The sequence below is a fragment of the Saccopteryx leptura genome, chromosome 1 (assembly GCF_036850995.1).
Source record: "Saccopteryx leptura isolate mSacLep1 chromosome 1, mSacLep1_pri_phased_curated, whole genome shotgun sequence".
Taxonomy (NCBI): Eukaryota; Metazoa; Chordata; class Mammalia; order Chiroptera; family Emballonuridae; genus Saccopteryx; species Saccopteryx leptura.
In genome coordinates this window covers 181,363,688-181,376,922 of record NC_089503.1, presented here as the reverse complement: position 1 = coordinate 181,376,922, position 13,235 = coordinate 181,363,688, and the positions used below count along the sequence as shown (strand labels likewise).

At 46.7% G+C, this 13,235-nt stretch overlaps 1 protein-coding gene across 1 annotated transcript; it reads left to right on the top strand.

Annotated features, from left to right (window-relative positions):
* Positions 1-9,266: 9,266 nt before the first annotated feature.
* Positions 9,267-10,574, top strand: BECN2 (beclin 2). Its single transcript, XM_066360893.1, has one exon. The coding sequence runs from the start codon at positions 9,267-9,269 to the stop codon at positions 10,572-10,574; it is 1,308 nt and encodes a 435-aa protein (XP_066216990.1).
* The last annotated feature ends 2,661 nt before the right edge of the window (positions 10,575-13,235 follow it).

Below are 13,235 nucleotides of genomic sequence, written 5' to 3'. Positions count from 1 at the left end.
TTCCGAATAGCTCCAGATATATAGGCAGATAGGGACTCTCAAGCCCCTCAGCGAGATCTTCTGAGCTTTTAAGGTACCAAGAGGCTGAAAAAGCCCAAAGGAGATCAGGTAAAATACTAGCTCTTGGCAGACGCCCTCAGAGGCTCCAGTGCTCCAACTGGAACTTCATCAGGGCCCTGCTTCAACAGTGGAAAGGATGGTCATTTAAGCCAAAGTCTGCCAGGCTTACATGCTTTTGCTGTGAGGAAGAAGGGACACTGGAAGGTAGGCTTCCCCCTCACTCCTCTAAGGGAGAGTTCAGTCTCTTCCAGCCCTGCTTCAGCCACCTGTGACCTAACCTTGCCCAGAATACTGGGATTTGCCACTGAAGGCTAAAAGGTGCCCAGGGCCGTCGGCCCCATCTACGACACTATGGACTAGCCTGGGATATTTCTTCCAAGTAGCCGGTAGACTGGTCTCATTTACACAAGGGCCACTTAACTCTGTCTTGCCTGAATATTCAGGTTTTTTATTCTTCCCTCGAAGATCTCTGTTGTGGGTATTGATAGTCCTGTTTTCTGCTGCTTTGTTTAATATATAGTCTTTCCTTTATTCCTCCTGCCTCAATGCCCCACCCATATTTTAGGCTAGGACCTACTCCTAATTCAGAGCTCCTTTTTTCCTTTTTTGCCAACTTACAAATTTACCTCTGCCACCCAGCTTAGTGTATCCCAAGGTTCTCCTCACCACCCCATGGCTGTAAAGCTCCAGTATAGGACCCCTGGGTTCATCTTTCCAGTTTAAAGAAAACGGAAGCTCCATCTTCATGTGTGCTGCAGATGGCTTTTCCAGTCTACCTGGGTCATTGCCAGCTGGGAGCAGTGGTCATTGGGACTTTGATGCTAGCTGCAGAGTGTGGAAGTGTGACAGCAATTCCAGTGCCATGTGGACTTTTCCTGAATGTGGACTTTTCCTGAACTCCTGCTCCTGTGACAGTTTTTGATGGACTGAACTGGGGTTAGGTTGCATTTGCAGAGATTTGGAATGGTGTTGGTGCCAATTTGGACTTGGTAAACACGTTAAGGACATTACTCTTTTATAGATTCTTGTTGTATTAGCTTAAAGAGTTTGCTCAAAGGCTTTAATCACTGTGATGTATTAGTATACTTGTTTTTGGGTATCTGTTAATTTTGTGTTTGTTCTGTATTTTTTCCGTCTGCCTCCAAATTAGAGTCTGGGAAACTAGGAAATCAGATAAGTGCAAATCTCAGCACACAAATTAAAAATAAAAAAGAAAAGGGGGATATGTTGTGGACTATTAATGGCAAAAAGCCATTATAGATTCGAGGCTTAGCAAAAGGCTAAGTTCTCCCCCCTCCATCTCCATATTTGGCTTTGATGCTGAGTATTTGCACCCACTCCACTTGCTTCCTTGGGTTGCTGGAAGCAATATACATGCCCTTCCTCTGACTCTTTGTTTGTTTCAGATGTTTATAGATTTCACTAATGTATCCTGTTTTTGCCTTGGGAGAGTTCCTGTCTTAGCCTTTGATGTGCAACTTTATATCAGGGTCCTTGATTTGCATATGGCTATATAATAAAGTGAACTGGGGCTATGAGGCACTCGGATACTGCCAGGCAGTTTGAGGAGTCCTCCCGGTCCCAATGTTTTTGTTTTGACAAAGTGTGTTTCCTTAATTCCACACCGTTATTTGGAGCCGTGCTGGTTTGCGGCAATAAACAAAGGAACATTTGCTATTCACAGTAAGGGCAAGGGAGCAAGGAAAACCGCCCCTCACGGAGGTGGGAGAGCAATCTGGGAGAATCAGTGCTCAGGGGAAGCACCCATAGCCTTGAATAGGCTATGCACATGGGCCTCTGCCACGTGCTCACACACTAATCAAGCAAAATGCTTGCAGCTGGTAAACCTGCGAACAAGCCTAATACAGCTGCCCCGCACTACCCAATGTCAATTATATCAGTAATGCTGGGGGAGGTTGAGACAGAGATTGTGGCTTCTGCCTTGTCCTCTTTCTAGTTCATGAGGGAAGCCAGCTGCTGAGTCATGGGGACATTCAAACAGCATTTATGAAGAGGTCCATGTGGCAAAAAACAGGCCTCCTGCTAACAGCCAGCATTGAGTTCCCACCATGTGACTGAGCCATCTTGGAAGCAGGTCCTTCAGTCAATCTTTTAGTTCTTAAATGTTTACAGCAACCAGAAGAGAGGAAGTTGCTGAAACCCAAGCGAAGTCCCTAGTAAGGTTTTAGTGAGATTCCACTGCACTTCTTCAGGGCCCTGGATATCTTGTTCTTCAAAAAACACAAAACCCAACCAGTGACCACCTTCTTTTTTCCTAAGACACAGAGAACTGAAGGTGCGTTTTTAGGCACCTATCTCAGAAGAGATGCACACTGAAGCTCTCTACAGGTGACAGTGGAACACCACCTCAGGGAGAAGTTCCTTCCCCGCTGGACAAGACCAAGTTCCTGGTCCTGCAGGAGCTGATTATGACCTAGTTCCCCAACATCATTGGTAGGTGACAAGGTGCACATGGGGGCAAGTGCTGTTGGGACCTGAGATTTGGGGGACATGGGACCTGGCAGTGTGAGAAAGAGAATGTATTCTTCTTTATCACAACCCCTTTCGGTTGTGCCTTAACAAGGATGCTCTCACGAATAATCAGTTTTTAAATGGTGGCAAGTCCCGCCTGACCAGGTGGTGGCGCAGTGGATAGAGTGTCGGACTGAGATGCGGAAGACCCAGGTTCAAGACCCCGAGGTTGCCAGCTTAAGTGCGGGCTCATCTGGTTTGAGCAAAAGCTCACCAGCTTGAGCCCAAGGTCGCTGGCTCGAGCAAGGGGTTACTCGGTCTGCTGAAGGCCCGCGATCAAGGCACATATGAGAAAGCAATCAATGAACAACTAAGGTGTTGCAACGTGCAACAAAAAACTAATGATGGATGCTTCTCATCTCTTCGTTCCTGTCTGTCCCTGGCTATTCCTCTCTCTGACTCTCTCTCTGTCTCTGAAAAAAATAAAATAAATAAATAAATAAAAAATAAAAGGTGGCAAGTCCCGTGCTAGCAAACCTAACGAAAGTGAGAGCTCCCTTGGAGCGCTGACCAACCAATGCAATATGCAGATGTGCTGTAGAATTGGGCACCTGAATCCTGTGTAACTTTATTAACCAATATCACCCCAATAAATTCAGTTTAAATTTTTTTTAAAAAAAGAGTTCCCGATGGTGTGACAGTAGTTTTCTCTTTCATTTAACATCACATTGGTATTTTTAAATTGATTTGAGAGAGGAAGGGATAGAGTGAGAGAGGTAAGGAGAGAAAAAAAAAGAGAGAAGCATCAACTTGTTCTACTTAGTTGTTCCATTTAGTTGTGTACTTATATATGATTACCCTGACTGGGGATGGAACCCAAAAACTCAGCACACGGAGGCCATGTGTTATCCACTCAACAAACCAGCCAGGGCCTGGTACTGTTTTTGTTTGTTTGTTTGCTTGCTTGCTTTTTAATTGAATTTAGAGAGAGAAAGTAAGGGAGAGAGAGAAAGAGACAGAAACATCAATTTGTTGTTCCACCCATTCATGCATTCACTGATTGATTCCTAAATGAGCTTGGACAAAGCATCGAACCTGTGATCCTGACGTATTGGGGCAATGCTCTAACCAACTGAGCTACCCAGCCAGGGCCAACTGGTACTGTGTTTTAATTTTTGGCTTCAAACTTCTCTAAGAACTTCCTAAAGGAAACTTTGGAATTTAGGCCAAAGAGCCCTCTGGTTCTGGATGTGGTTTTCTTTATTTTTTTATTCAGTGAGTGGAGAGGAGGCAGAGAGACAGCCTCCCGACTGCGCTCTGACAGGGATCCACCCAGCAAACCCACTAGGGGGTGATACTCTACCCATCTGGGTGGGGCATTGCTCTGTTGCTCAGCAACTGAGCTCCTCTTAGAGCCTGAGGTGGAGGCCATGGAGCCGTTCTCAGTGCCCGGGAACGGCTCGCTCTAATTGAGCCATGCCTGCAGGAGAGAGAGAAGTAAGGGGAAGGGCTGGAGAAGCAATGGGTGCTTCTGTGTGCCCTGACCAGGAATCAAACCGAGACATTCACACGCCAGACTGATGCTCTACCACTGAGCCAACTGGCCAGGGCCTGGCTTTGAGTGTTTTAAAAGCCCAAAGATAGACCTGGCCTGATAGCTTGTTTGGTTAGAGCAGTGGTTCTCAACCTGTGGGTCGTGACCCTGGCAGGGGTCGAATGACCAAAACACAGGGGTCGCCTAAAGCCATCGGAAATACTTCCTGTGTTTTGGCCGTTCAATCCCCGCCGGGGTCGCGACCCACAGGTTGAGAACCACTGGGTTAGAGCATCCTCCCAAAGCACAGAGGTTGTTGTTTCGATCCCCAGCCAGGGCACATACAGGAACAGATCAGTCTCTCTCTCTCTCTCTCTCTCTCTCTCTCTCTCTCTCTCTCTCTGTCTCCTCTCTCTCTTTCTCCTTAATCACCCTGTAAAAAAAATCAATACATTAAAAAAGAAAAAGCCCAAAGCTAGCATTTTGGCTCTGAGCATTTTCCCCCTGGGGCAGGGAGGGACGCTGTGGTACAGAGCACTCGTCACCTGCTGGAATCACTGGGCAGAGCACCAGGCCTTCCCCACCTCCAACTGCCACCACTCAGAACGAAGACAGGCAGAGGAAAGCAAATGCTGCTGGTGTTTCAAAATAAAGCTTAAAAGATTTAAGTTGTCACCTGCCAGGTGGACTCAATAAAAAACAACAGGGAACTAAAAGTAGCTGACTGGGGGCTCAGTAAACACCCTGGGTGTGTGAGTCTCCTGGTGCTAGAAATGACCTCTCCAAGTTTTTGGCTGATGCAGGCAGTTTCTTCAGAGCATTTGTTTGTTAGGACTTAGAGTGAAAGAGAGGGAGAGAGAGGGATGGACAGACAGGAAGAGAGATGAGAAGCATCAACTCATAGTTGCAGCACCTTAGTTGTTTGTTGATTTTTTTCTCACATGTGCCTTGATGGGGGTGCTCCAGCCAAGCCAGTGACTTTTGGGCTCAAACCAGTGATCATGGGATCATGTCTATGATCTTGAGCTCAAGATGGATGACCCCACACTCAAGCTGGCAACCTCAGGGTTTTGAACAGGGTCCTCAGAGTCCTAGGCTGATGCTCTATCCACTGCACCACCACCTAGTCCGGCTTGTTAGGACTTTTTTATGAGCTCTTTGAGAATGTACTGCATCCTTCTCTGACCTGCTGAGGGTTGGATAAATCCAGTAGAAAGCAAAGAAAATCCAAAATCAGGCTTAGATCCTCTCAGAATACACTATGATGGGGGATGTCAGTGGCTTCACCAGAAAGTGAGTTTTGACACCATTTCCCACTTTTTTCCATTTAGGTGCACCTCTGATTTTCATGTACCTCCCACTCTCCATCACAAGAATTCTACATTAATCGCTGCATTTAAACACACTGAGCCCTGGCGGGGTAACTCAGTTGGTTAGAGCAATATCTTGATATGCCGAGGCCCAGTCAGGGCACATGCAGAAATCAACCAATGAATGCATAAATAAGTGGAACAACAAATCAATGTCCCTTTCCCCTTCTCCCTTTCTCTTACTTAAAGAAAACCAAATCAATTAAAGAAAATGAAAGAGAACGGGAGGAGAGGAATTGGAGACGTAAGTACAGACAAGTCTTTCCAGGAAGTTTGCGGCAAAAAAAGCCCAAGAAAATGACCAATGCTTGGAAAAGGAAGTAGAGACAAGAAAATGATTCAGCCTGACCAGGCGGTGGCACAGTGGATAGAGTGTCGGGCTGGGATGCGGAAGTACCCAGGTTTGTGACGCCGAAGTCGCCAATTTGAACGCGGGCTCATTTGGTTTGAGCAAAAGCTCACCAGCCTGGACCAAGGTCGCTGGCTCAAGCAAGGGATTACTCAGTCTGCTGAAGGCCCGTGGTCAAGGCACATATGAGAAAGCAATCAATGAACAACTAAGGTGTCACAACAAAAAGCTGATGATTGATGCTTCTCATCTCTTCGTTCCTGTCTGTCTGTTCCTGTCTATCCCTCTCTCTGACTCTCTCTCTGTCTCGGAAAAAAAAAAAAAAGTGATTCATCTAGTACTGGCGACCCAGCAGTGCTGGAAACCCATGCTCCAAACATCCTTTACGCCATAGAATTCTCACTCTTGGGCTCTGCTCACCCCTCACAAGTGAGATTCTGGAATGGGGAGGTAGGAAGTGGAGGAGAATCTCTAGAAATAAGAGAAGGGCTTTACTTTCCAGCTGAGTTGCAACACTCCAGCTCCACCCACTTCTTTATTAAACGCTGCTGGCAGCTGGAGTGTGGATCATTCTGGTGTCATTAATCTGTTGTCAAATAACCCAGAGTCTGAGACAATCCCCACTCCCCTTCCCAGCTGTGTTCCCTTGGCCTGCTTGAGACATCATTCCTCTGGGCTGGTTCAAGTTCAAAGCCAGGCATGTGTGGGTTTTAGGGGAGGTGATTAAAATGAGGCTTAGTCATTGAAAGTGAGTTAGTTTCCTTTGCTGGTCTACTTTCAGGGATTGAATCAGGACTCAGAGCTGATGGTGACATTGAAAGCTGCTTCCCAGTCCTTCTGGGGACGTGGGGGTATTAGGGTGAGGAAAGGCAGACTTGTGTGATCGGTCCCTGCCAACCAAGCCTAGGGCTTATATCTCAGAGGTATCATGCAGCACTTAGCAGAGTTGTGCAATTCTCTATTGCTAAATTTGTGGGAAACACTTATTGTTTTAGCAATTGATCCATCATCTGGTCAATTGTGGGGTTGACTTCCATCTTTAGCCCACTGGACTGATTCTGGGGAATACTGAGCTGCCTGTGAGGGGCAGCACTCTGCTGCCAACCTCTAGAGCAGTGGTTGGTCCCCAACTTCCGGGCCATGGACTGGTACCGGTCCGTGGGCTATTTGGTACCAGTCCGCATAGAAAGAATGAATAACTTACATTATTTCCATTTTATTTATATTTAAGTCTGAATGATGTTTCATTTTTTAAAAATGACCAGATTCCCTCTGTTACATTCGTCTAAGACTCACTCTTGACTCTTGTCTCAGTTACATGATACATTTATCCGTCCCACCCTAAAGGCCGGTTCGTGAAAATATTTTCTGACATTAAACCGGTCCGTGGCCCAAAAAAGGTTGGGGACCACTGCTCTAGAGGATGATCCTATTATTTGTTAAATCAGTGGATTTTCAGAGAGGTCATGAGGGCTAGAGGGACTCATTTTTTTTTTTTAATTGATTTCAGCAAGAGAAGAAGGGAGAGAGAGAGAGACAGGACCATCTATTTGTTCTTGTATGTGACCTGTAGGGGGATCGAACCGGCAACCTGTGTGCTTCCCACCAATCCTCTAATGGACAGAGCCAACTGGTCCAGGGCTAGAGGACTCATGACTAGTTATCTAACTTCTCTTCACCTTAGTGGACTTCCTGCCTTCTCACCTCCCAGTCATTTTGTGGTTCAGATAGAACACTGGTGAGAACCTGCACAAAAAGCTGAGTGGTAATTAGCAGGGGTACATTGTCAATTTGTCCATGACAGTGACTGGGGGGAAGTGGATATAAAGACTGCAGCCCAGGCTGGACAGTAGAAAGTATGTTTCCTGCTCAAACAATGTACTTTGCATGTGGTGCAGGGATGCCCAGTAGCCTGAGGTGCATAAACTTGTAGCCCAGGCCACAGCCCCGTGAGTCTGCAGGAAGCTTCTACCTGCTCTGCCAGGATACTGGGTGTGGCTGGCACACTGCCTCCTGCTGGACACTGAGACAGGCCCTGTGGCTTTCCACCGCTCATTATCCCTGAGAAGTTGGGTTTATTTTTTGCCTTACTGCACCAGGTCAAGAAGTGCAGGTTCAAAGCTCATAGACTTTTGTTTTAGAGCAAGTATCTCTGGCTTTTTAGTCTGCTTAAATGGGTGCTTGACAGATGGAAGTCCATGTCTTTGTAAAGTGGTTTCTTTTGAATGTCATGCAAATGCATGGTGTAGTAATCTTGTTATTTCAGCCTCTTGCTGACCTGACAGTAAGATACATACCTACAGCCTGACCAGGCGGTGGTATAGTGGATAGAGCGTCAGACTGGGATGCAGAGGACCCAGGTTCGAGACCCCGAGGTTGCTAGCTTGAGTGCGGGCTCATCTGGATTGAGCAAAAGCTCACCAGCTTGAGCCCAAGGTTGCTGGCTCGAGCAAGGGGTTACTCGGTCTGCTGAAGGCCCGCAGTCAAGGCACATATGAGAAAGCAATCAATGAACAACTAAGGTGTCGCAACGAAAACCTGATGATTGATACTTCTCATCTCTCTCCATTCCTGTCTGTCTGTCCCTATCTATCCCTCTCTCTGACTCTCTCTGTCCCTGTAAAAAAAAAAAAAGATGCATACCTACAAACCACATATTTGATTTAATTTGTTAATTAAATGAGTATTTTTTTCATGTATGCCCATTACATTACCATGTGATAAAAAAGAGTGTTAAGTGTGTCAACAGAGCACAGAGTCTAAATTTGGTGGTCAGGGAAGACTTCCTGGAGGAAATGACCTAGCCCTAAAGGATCAGTAGGAGTTATCCAGGTAATGAAGGGGAGAAAGGCTGTTCCAATCAGAGGGAACAACAAGGTATGCTGGAAGAACTAAAATGCATCTAGTTTTCAGAAACACAAGAGAAGCCCATGGGTGAGATTGGCAGGAAATAGGGAGAAAAACTGGAAATGTGGGCAGAGGCCTTGGTATCAGGCTAAGCTGCTAAGATTTTATCTTAACTTTTTAGCAAGAGAGAAAGGGAGAGAGAGAGTCAGAGAGAGAGGGGAACGCTGATCTGTTCTTGTATGTACGCTCACCGCTCACTGGGGATCGAACTGGCAACCTCTGCATTTTGGGATAATGCTCTAACCAACTGAGCTATCCGGTCAGGGGTCAGGGCAAGACTTTATCTTAAGGTAAGATAAGGGCATTAGACATTTTAAGGAGGGGAATACCATGATCAGATTTTCATTTTAGAAAGATTACTTTTAAGATATGCCTTGAAAATGCTGAAGAAAAGTGAGGTGATTGGATTTTCCTTGATAAAGACTCACTTGTCTAAAACAGCTAAAGGAGGTCCACAGGATCTCAGGAGGCACCATCGTAAGGTTCGAAGTGGGAGAGTGACGGATGAGAGAGGCATTTCCAGAGAACCAGTCCTGGAAACTTAGAGGCAACATTGCAAGTCAAAACCTGCATCATGTCTGCCCTCCGCTTCCTCTGCCAATGCTGCCACCAGCCCCTGAGGCTAATTCAGTCCACGGATACCCTGGGCTGTGACACCAGCCAAGAACCTGTGGCTTCTAAGCTCCCCTCAGCTCAACAGGAGCCAGGAGAAACTCCAGAGCAAGGCTCTGCCTCCAGGGTGCAGACAGATGTTGGAAAGCTACAGGATAGAGCCTCTGGTGGGACCCTCCCTGGCCATGGCAAGATGTCCTGGTCCAGTTCCAGCCACTTCACCCTGCTTGGGAAGCTGGACTCTGGGAGGACCCTCAGTAGCATCCAGAAGGCCACAAGGGGCATTTTTGACACCCTTGCTGGTGAAGATCTCGGCCACCCTCTGTGTGAGGACTGTACTGACAATCTTTTGGAGCAGCTGGACACCCAACTAGCTATTTCAGAATCGGACAGTCAGAACTACAGATGCTCCCTGGAGACCAGGGAGGGAAGTAGTGGAGATGAGAGGGAGGCGCTGCAGGAGGAGCTGAAGGGCCTGGAGATGGAGGAAGCGAGGCTGGTCCAGGAGCTGGAGCAAGTGGAGAGGACCCGGGCGAGAGCGGCCGTGGCTCTGCAGGCTGCCCAGGCGGAGACGGAAATGCTGGGCCAGCAGGAACGGCAGCACCACACCGACTTCAGTAAGTCGCAGTGGCAGCAACTGGAACTGTGTGACGAACTGGGGAGCCTGGAGAACCAGCTACGGTATGCTCAGACCCAGCTGGCCCGGCTGGAGAAAATGGACGCGTTCAGGTCAGCGTTTGAGATCCGCCACGATGGCCCCTTGGCTATCATCAATAACTTCAGACTGGGCTGCCTCCCCACTGTCCCCGTGTCCTGGGAGGAGATTAACGCAGCCTGGGGGCAGACAGCCTTGCTGCTCCTGGCCCTGTCCAACACAGTCGGTCTGCAGTTTCAGAGGTACCAACTGGTCCCCTGCGGAAACCATTCCTACCTGAAGTCTTTAACAGGTGATGGCACCAAGCTGCCCCTGTTCTGTTCCAACTGGCCATGTGCTCTCTTGTATAACAAGTTTGACCGGGCCATGGCGGCTTTCCTGGACTGCATGCAGCAGTTCAAGGAAGAGGCCGAGAAAGGTGAGCAGGGTCTCCGCATGCCCTGCAGGATCCATGTGGGGAGGGGTCTGATAGAAGCTCCTGGGGCTGGTGGTGAGCTGTACTCCATCAGAACCCACTCGAACACGGAGGAGCACTGGACGAAGGCACTCAAGCTCATGCTCACAAATTTTAAGTGGACTCTCGTGTGGGTCTCCTTAAGGTATGGTCAAAAGTAATTTTCTTTTCTGTAGGGGAGAGGGATCTCTTTTACCTTTAAAATATTTTACTTGTGAACATTTTATCGGACCAATTATAAAACAAAAGAATATAACAGGTTTATAATTTTAATAATAAATGACCACACAGACATTTAAGAGGAATTAAAGTATTGCCCAGAGCAAACCAAAGCCTTTGTGGTCTTTCCAGGACAACTTTGTTCTCCCTTGTTACCTTCCTTTTCCTCTTCCCCACTTGGATACACAAATTCAAAATGACAGCAAAGGTTAAATTGCAAGGTGATCGGATAAAGGGTTGTAGAGGGAAAGAACAAGAATGGGGAGAGGGACAGAGAGGGAGTGGAAAAGAGAAAAGTAGAGGTGTGCGGGTTGTTCTTTTTTTATAGAGACAGAGAGTCAGAGAGAGGGATAGATAGGGACAGACAGACAGGAACAGAGATGAGAAACATCAATCATCAGTTTTTTGTTGTGACACCTTAGTTGTTCATTGATTGCTTTCTCATATGTGCCTTGACTGTGGGGCTACAGCAGATGGAGTAACCCCTTGCTCAGGCCAGCGGCCTTGGGTCCAAGCTCGTGAGCTTTGCTCAAACCAGATGAGCCCGCACCCAAGCTGGCGACCTCGGGGTCTCAAACCTGGGTCCTCCACATCCCAGTCCGACACTCTATCCACTGCGCCACTGCCTGGTCAGGTGAGGTGTTTGGTCTTATGAGAAAATAAAAGTAACTGGACCACTGGTGTACGCAGAACTTTGGGAGAGGATATTCAAAGATTTTTTAAAATTAAATGTATTGGGGTGACATTAGTTAAGTATTGGTTTCAGGGGTACAATTGTATAACACATCTGTTTATTGTGTGTTCAGCAGCCCAAGTCAAGTCTCCTTTCATCACCATTTACTGTATTCCCACTCTACCCTCTTCGACTGCCCCCGCCCGCGTTTCCTTCTGATAATCACCATACTGCTGTCTATGAGGTTGTGTTTTGTTTTGCTTTTTTTTTTTTTTTTTTTTCATTTTTCTGAAGCTGGAAACGGGGAGAGACAGTCAGACAGACTCCCGCATGCGCCCGACCGGGATCCACCCGGCACGCCCACCATGGGGCGACGCTCTGCCCACCAGGGGGCGATGCTCTGCCCATCCTGGGCGTCGCCATATTGCGACCAGAGCCACTCTAGCGCCTGGGGCAGAGGCCACAGAGCCATCCCCAGCGCCCGGGCCATCTTTGCTCCAATGGAGCCTTGGCTGCGGGAGGGGAAGAGAGAGACAGAGAGGAAAGTGCGGCGGAGGGGTGGAGAAGCAAATGGGCGCTTCTCCTGTGTGCCCTGGCCGGGAATCGAACCCGGGTCCTCCGCACGCTAGGCCGACGCTCTACCGCTGAGCCAACCGGCCAGGGCTTGTTTTGCTTTTTGCTTAATCCCTTCACCTTTTCCATCCAGCGCCCTCACCCCTACCCTCTAACAGCTATCAGACTGTTCTCTGTATCTGTGAGAGGCAATTGCATTTTTGATGGGATATATAGTGCCAACCCTTCTGCTCCTCCATCCCTGAGAAGCTTTAAATACATTTTTACACATTCTTCAATGATTTAAAGTGAGAAGTGTGTCACTGGGTGGTGAGACTAACCGGGAGGTGAGGGGGTGAGTTGGGGTGCCAAAGAAGACTGTTTGGGTTGATAGATCAATCCAGTGGTCAGTTGGGGTCATGAGGTGAACCCCTACAGAGTGCTAAAGCTGGGGCTGGTTTCACCTTTTTGTATTTCCACTGATGGTGTTTATTCCATTACAGCATATTTAATACTGGCTAAATCAAGCTTTAGAAATGTTTGCTAATTTATTACATGTAAAAAAATCTGTGTTGTTTCTATTTAAATTTCCATAACCAATGCTAAACATTTGGTGTTTACAGACCATTGGAATTTCCAATCTTGTAACTTAAGACAATTTTAATGTTTTTACTTATGGCTCTATTTTTTAATTTTTAGTATTTTTTTCCTATTGAATTGCAAGAGCTTTTTGTATATTTTGGAAATCAACAGTTTGCCACATGTGTTGCAAACACCCCCCCCCCCCAGTTTCCCTTTGATCATATTTATAATAATGATTGTTCCTAGTTTTACATTTATGTGGTCAAGATTGCTAGTCTTTTCCTTTAAGCTTCTGGGGTTTGTGTCATGGTGAGAAAGATGGTCTCCACTCCAAGATCATATGCCCAGACTCTTTCTTCTTATACATTACAGTTTCATTGTTTTTGCATTAAAATATTTGATCCATCTGGAATTTATATTAAGTTTTGATTTAGGGCTCATGCTTCCCTTTTATTCCAAATGGCAAGCTCATTGTCTCAGCTACATTTGTTAAGTAATTCATCCTTTGGTGTGGATAGTCTGACTTGCATATGGTGTGATCATGTTTTCTCTTTTTTATTTTTGTTTTATTACTTTTTTCCTTTTTATTGAATTTATTGGAGTGACTCTGGTTAACAAAATTGTATAGGTTTCAGGTGCACAGCATGTCATATGTAAACTTATTGTGTATTCACCACCCCAAGTCAAGTCTCAGTCACCATTTATCTACTTATACCTACTCTACCACCCCCTATGTTAATTTTTTCTTCTTCAAAACACTCTATACTCCTCAAGGACAAAAATTGCCTTCAAAATA